The following is a 6673-nucleotide window of genomic DNA, read 5'->3' on the forward strand; positions in this document are numbered from 1 at the left end:
ATCGTGAATTACGTATCCTCTATTAACTCATTATCTCCAGCTGTCTCCAATCCAGGCCTCGGAACACCTTTTTTAAACAGGCAGTGAATAGCGTTGGCGAGGTAGGTCGTGTCTCCGTGCCTGACACCCTTCTTTATTGAAATTTTATTGCTGGCTTAGTGAAGGTCAGCGGCAGCTCTGCATTCGTTATAGATATCTTTCAGTATTTTCACATAATACATATTAGAAGTTAATAAAAGGAGTGAAGACTAGTTTCCCTGAAGTAGTAGCAGAGGTTGCCGATGAAGTGATTGTTAATAGTCCACTTCACATAGCCACATTCGCAGTTCCACAACAGGCCCACCTCCCTGAGGAACCATATTCTAATAGCCGTCACTGGGCGCGTCCACAAGTGCCGCACATCACAAATGTCCGGTGCAGCGCCACAGTGAGGGCACCTGTCAGATGCTGGTAGGTCTTCACGTAACCAATGATGGACAGATGGGGTCAGAGCCGCCCCAGCCCGAATCCACGCACGGATACTTCCTTCTGCCGAGTAAGACTACGGGGGAGAGGGTGCGAACACGGAGGAATTAGAGCGCGTATTAATAATAATAATAATTGGTTTTTTGGGGAAAGGAAATGGCGCAGTATCTGTCTCATATATCGTTGGACACCTGAACCGCGCCGTATGGGAAGGGATAAAGGTTTGAGTGAAAGAAGAAAGAGGTGCCCGTAGTGGAGGGCTCCGGAATAATTTCGACCACCTGGGGATCTTTAACGTGCACTGATATCGCACAGCACACGGGCGCCTTAGCGTTTTTCCTCCATAAAAACGCAGCCGCCGCGGTCGGGTTCGAACCCGGGAACTCCGGATCAGTAGTCGAGCGCCCTAACCACTGAGCCACTGCGGCGGGTGAGCGCGTATTCGCCGGCGCAGAATTTGGGAATCGGAAACATGGGACAGGAACGTATCTGGGAGAAGAGAGGAAGGTGGTGGGTCACCTGATGTGTCAAGGTTAGTCATATAGCATCCGCTTGAATGTTATGTGGATCGTGAGCATGGTCGCGAATGCAGTGTATGCGCACCACCCCTGATCTGAAAGTGTAATCTGGAATGTGCGTCGAACAGCCTCAAGCGGTTGAAGGGCGGCGAGGGAGTCGGTTTAAAGATGAACTATAGATGCCTTGCACCGACGTCACATCCGGTGTCCATCGTATGCCAGTCGGCCATGCTGTCGAACCACCGCCGCCTTTCCGCTCGTAGCTTACCGCCGGTGTGGAAGCATTTGTCAGCTCGTGTCGTTTTTGTCTGCGTCTCTCCACAGCTTCAGTATGGTTTTGTGCGCTATAGTTGGCTGCTCAAACCGTAGCGACAGCTCAAGGAGAAAGAAGAAGCCGACGAACACAAATTTCTACCGAATTCCGAGGATCATAGCAGACAAGTGCGAGCGTTCAAAGACGCTTAGTACAAATCGGCGCACACTGTGGCTGTCACGAATTAAGCGAGCCGACTTGGACCCGGACAACCCCAACTTCCGTGTGTGCGGAGCGCACTTTACCACAGGTAAGAGGCTTGTGCCGTGAAGTAAATGTTAGTGAAAACGTGGGAAGCAAGGACTGAAACCTGATTTTGATTTGCAGGGGCGCCAGCCGATTTGTTTGACAACACGAACCCAGACTGGGCCCCGTCATTGCATCTCGGTTACAGCACTAGGCCAGTCGGCTCGGATCGCCACGATCGCAGCCAGCAACGACGGCAGCGAAAACGATGTGCCGAGACCGAGATGACCGGGTCGGAAGAGCCGTGCGGCGTCGCCGCACCCGTGCCCGATGTTCCCCCATCGCCGCATCAGGCCGAGGAGGTCGACGGCGCCGGAGAAGAAACAGGTGAGTCGGCCTTGCACCATGCAGTCATAGCCTTAACTTAAGAAATAATTACGCGGTCGTTCTGCAGTCTGGCTCTTTCTTACACACGACCGCTAAACGACGAACGTTCTCTTCCAGGTGTTTATGTGCAGACAGACATGGGCATGAGCGACATTGGGGCATTAGAACAAGAATGCATCAGACTCAACGACTGCGTGTACACTACACGTTCCGAAAAGGTGCAGCTTGAGATGACCGAAGAATCATTGAGAAGTTCAGAGCCCAAGGTAGTATTCTACACAGGGATTGCAAGCTTCACAACGCTTCTTGCAATTTTCAAAATGCTAGAGCCATTTGTTTCACACAGTGTGAACAACAGCCTGGCAAAGTTTCAAGAATTTGTGCTCTTCCTGATGAAGATCAAGCTAAATCTTCAGAATGCTGACCTGGCCTTCAGATTCAATGTGTCTGAATCTACCGTCTCACGCATTTTTGACAAATGGCTTCATGTAGCTCACTGCCGCTTGAAGTCTCAAGTTATGTGGCCCGAACGAAGTGCGCTGCAGCGCACCATGCCGCAAGCATTCTATGATTCATTCGGCAGTGATGTGGCCGTCATCATAGACTGTTTTGAAATCAAGATTGAGAGACCGTCCTCATACTTGCCGAGGAGTGAAACGTGGTCGACTTACAAGGGCAGCAACACTGCAAAGTACTTGATAGGGATTGCCCCACAGGGTATTGTCACGTTCATCTCAGAGGGCTGGGGAGGCCGAGTAAGTGACAAACATATCACGGAACACTGCGGGCTCCTAGACAACTTGCTTCCTGGAGACGTTGTTCTAGCAGATCGAGGGTTTAACGTCGCAGACAGTGTTGGTTTCTACCGTGCCCGGCTACATCTGCCAGCATACACAAAAGGCAAGAAACAGCTGTCGGCTGCAGAAGTGGGAAGCACAAGGAAGCTTGCTAATGTACGTATTCACGTGGAAAGAGTAATTGGACTCATAAGGAACAAGTTTCTGCTGCTGAAGTCTGTCCTTCCGATTGACTATGTGACATGTCGACAAGGTGACAGCATCACTCCACTCGACAAAATTGTGACTGTGTGCTGCGCACTGTCCAATTTATGCCCTTCGATTGTCGCAGCATTGAAGGAACCGAGCAAAGAGAATGTGCCCGAATCTGTTTATGGGTGCCCACCATAACTGGGGATTTATGCACGAGTGCAGGAATGTGGTCATGGACAGAGAAGTTTGTGGGATGCAGATTAGCAGAAAATAATTTATTTGTGCCTTCTCTCACTAGCCAATCAAATGATATTTTCTCATGGTATGGAGCATACATATTTCCTCATGCTTTTTGCCTCAATACACAAAACTAAATTTTTCTGGAATTTGGCATCCTACAAACTTTTGTTATCACTGTGCCTACTTTTAGAGGTGTGGGCGTAAGCAAGTACAGCACACTATAATGCTCTGGTTTGGTATGGTTTGCAGTTTGTACGAGGAATGCATGTGTATACGGATTTCTGGTGGTATATGTGGTTCTTCCCTGCCCTTATATTTTTGTAAGCTGCAGATCAGGTGTTTAGAATTAATTTTAGCAGTTGCCATGACCGACAAGTACCCTTTCCTTCTGTATTTACATTTTTGTATTTGTAATAAACTACTTCATCCTCAAACATTCCTTTCTTTCCGTATTTGCATTTGTGTATTTGTAATAAACCATTCAATCGTCAAACATTGTCATGTGTGTACAGTTCATATGTGAAAACTTCAATGAGTTCAATAGGTTCTGCTCAGAGTGGTAGACAAGCTCGTGCAAGACTTCAAAGCTTTTTATTACGCAGACTTTGGGTCAACTGAACAGTTGGATGCCAGTGGTTGGCATGGATAACACACAAAAAATGCCCGTGTGCTGTTCAGTGCACGTTAAAGAAAACCTCGGGTATGACGAGTTGTACTGTCAAGAATGTTGAGTGGGCTAATGCACTAAAAACCCTGTTTGCTGTTCGGTGCATGTTAAAGGATGCTTAGGATATGACAAGTTATACTGTCAAGAACAATGCTCAAATTTTAAAGCAAACATCATGTGTTAATGTATCATACCTGCCCTTTTCGTACCGTACATGGAGTTGCGGAATCAGTGGATAGCTCTTTGATGCAAGGAAGTGAAAGGCTACGAAGCTACATATTTGCTTGTTTTGGCTGCAGTTTCAAAACACTTATAGACAGCAACTGTTGTACGGTATTGGTATGGTTAGGCTTGCACTGATCTGCTATCAACAGCTCCATAAACCCAGACAGACAGTATTTCCCAAACAAAGCAACACATGGGAAGTGCAACTGGGCACAGGTTATAATGCACTGAGCTTTTATGATAACAGTACACATATGTATTACAGAGGAAAGGAGAAATAAACATCCGCTGTAGAGATGCATAGAAGTTGGACGCAGTTTGAAGCACACTGAAGCATCTGCTACCACCACTACCCTATGCAATAAAACCAAAATTAAGCACGCTGTTTCTCTTCACCTCCTCTGCACTGTGGGCAGTACCGCTGCTTAGTTTTAGGTGCTCAGGTCAGTCCGACGCAAGAAAAATGGAACCATTTGTACACGCAGGCTTCACTGTCACAAGCAACCATTTTGCCAGTCTCTGGTCCATTACAATAACAATACCCCTGTTTACACAATGCAGTTGTGCCAACGCTGTCCTTCTGCCTGGTGAAATACTTGGCATACAGTTCAGGGAGCACTGCATTCACAAAGAACCTTTCTGAAATTGAGATGTTTTCACAGAAATCTTCATCCCACTTGATGCGTTCTATGTGAAAACTCCGTGCCCAAATTACAGTCACAATACTTCACTTGGCACACAGCCATCTGTCTCTGCACTTTATAATAATATGCATGGCTTTTCTGAAGCTGCATGATCCCATTAACTTCAGTCGGGCACGTGTTTTCATCAATGAATGCAGTTGCATTCCTAAGCACGTATGGGCATTTAAACTCTGCCACACCTTTTCCGCAGCAGCTACACGAGACCAGAGCATCTGGTGTAGCCCCAGCAAAAGGGTACCTAGTGCTGATGTGCAGGCCTGACTTTGACAATTTGAAATTGTCATGTTTTGTGCCTTCACTATTTGCATAAGCTGCTAAGGCATCCTTCTCATGATTCCTACCCCACATGATAGCTGGCACTTTCATAGTTTGGGCTTCTGGATAGCAAATCTCTTTGATTAGGGACACACTAGGATTTGCTACTTTAGTGTGACATGCTTTCTTCATTAAAGAAGCAGTTATTCTTCCCGCTCTGTAAAGGAACCAATGTGGAGAGTCACTCTGCTGCTTCGTTAATGACTCTACTTCCTTTACAGTGCCCTCTGAAATGGTTAAAGAAGACATGAGCTCTCTTGCTTTGCTCACGAGCACGTCGTAGCTGTCGCCTAACGCATCGTCAGTGAACAGATTTCTTAGGCGTGCTGCTGGCTTTTTAACTGGTTCCTGGAACACATCACATCAATCATCAAGCACAGAAAAAAGCGCTGGCACTGCACCATCTTTTCCGATGTCATCATAAAGTGCGTTCAACTCTTCTGAAGAAGGTCCTGGGATTTCCAACCTCCTCCTCTTCTGCTGACATTCAGCACATGTGCCATCAATCTGCTCTTTACGCCCTCTCGACGAAGTGAAGCTGATATCTCTCAGCCGTTTAAACTGCACCTTTTCAACATAGGCTGGCAGCCAGATGATTTCTTTCTGGGTGCATGAAACTGAGTTCCTGGTACGCACTGCAGTTTCCGCAGCAAAGAGACAAGCTCCAACATGCGAGCATGTCTCGCCTGTACCTGCCATGCAGGCGCAATGGGCAACAAGCACAGTGCCATTTGTCTTGCATAAGATCCAGGCTTTAAGTGGGTGGTCGCTGAGCCGTTGGGAATGGTTGACCTGCGAAAATGTTGTGAAGTTGTACATAACAGTGCACATTTTTTGTTTGCACAAAATGGGCATATGCACACCAGACAAAGTGGTCTCGGACAGAACAAATTTTCAGTGCTCCAGCATTGTAAGCGGAGAGGCATAGTTTATCTTCTTCATCACTGCATTTTTTCCAGTGAAACTTCTACTAATCGCCATGCTCCGCAAATTTCCCTACGCAGACGTCTGAAATTTTCCTGTCACTAAGCGCTGCCGCCACAGGCAGAAGCACGGTTTATTTTTCATTTGCATAAATTCCAATGGTCATTTTTTTGCGTATGCTCACTGTGAAACATGCCAGAAAGGTTCCTTGAGCTTACCTCTGCGAGCAGAAGCACCTTCTCGTCTTGTAGGCGCACCACAGATAGGCTTCTCACCTACCCGCTGGTGAAATAGTTATGCGCCTCTAATGATTTACATGCTTTCATTTCTTCTAATGTAACAAAGCTAGAGGAGTACACTAAATAGTTCGCGATATTCCCGTGAGTCACTGCAGGTAACACATCAGCGTCCATCGTTGTATCAACACCCAGCCTCAGCGTGTACGGGTCCCTACCGTCGCACATTTGCACTTTTCCTTCATAGCGTACGCGCGCAGATCCAACAAGTTCAGAGAAATAACTCGCACTGAACGGCTCATTCCTCTGAGGAGGAGGCATCGCGTCCGAATATGTAAGAACAATTCAAAGCGTCTCGGGAGCGGTCCGGTGTCACGGGTCTACGGAGCGGACGCACGCGCGCGGACGAAGCGAATGGTTCGGCAGCATGGCCGCTAGCTGTTGATGTGGCCGGAAGTGACGACACGTGCAAGGCATCTATATTAACGCGACAGCGTTAAGGAG

At 47.4% G+C, this 6673-nt stretch overlaps 1 protein-coding gene across 1 annotated transcript; it reads left to right on the forward strand.

Annotated features, from left to right (window-relative positions):
- The first annotated feature begins 1162 nt into the window (after positions 1–1162).
- LOC144124527 (uncharacterized) lies at positions 1163–3367 on the forward strand. The gene is made up of 3 exons (XM_077657264.1): positions 1163–1546; positions 1624–1869; positions 1987–3367. The coding sequence occupies exons 1-3, from the start codon at positions 1315–1317 to the stop codon at positions 3054–3056; spliced, it is 1548 nt and encodes a 515-aa protein (XP_077513390.1). The 5' UTR covers positions 1163–1314; the 3' UTR covers positions 3057–3367.
- The last annotated feature ends 3306 nt before the right edge of the window (positions 3368–6673 follow it).

This window comes from Amblyomma americanum, chromosome 3, assembly GCF_052857255.1.
Source record: "Amblyomma americanum isolate KBUSLIRL-KWMA chromosome 3, ASM5285725v1, whole genome shotgun sequence".
NCBI lineage: Eukaryota > Metazoa > Arthropoda > Arachnida > Ixodida > Ixodidae > Amblyomma > Amblyomma americanum.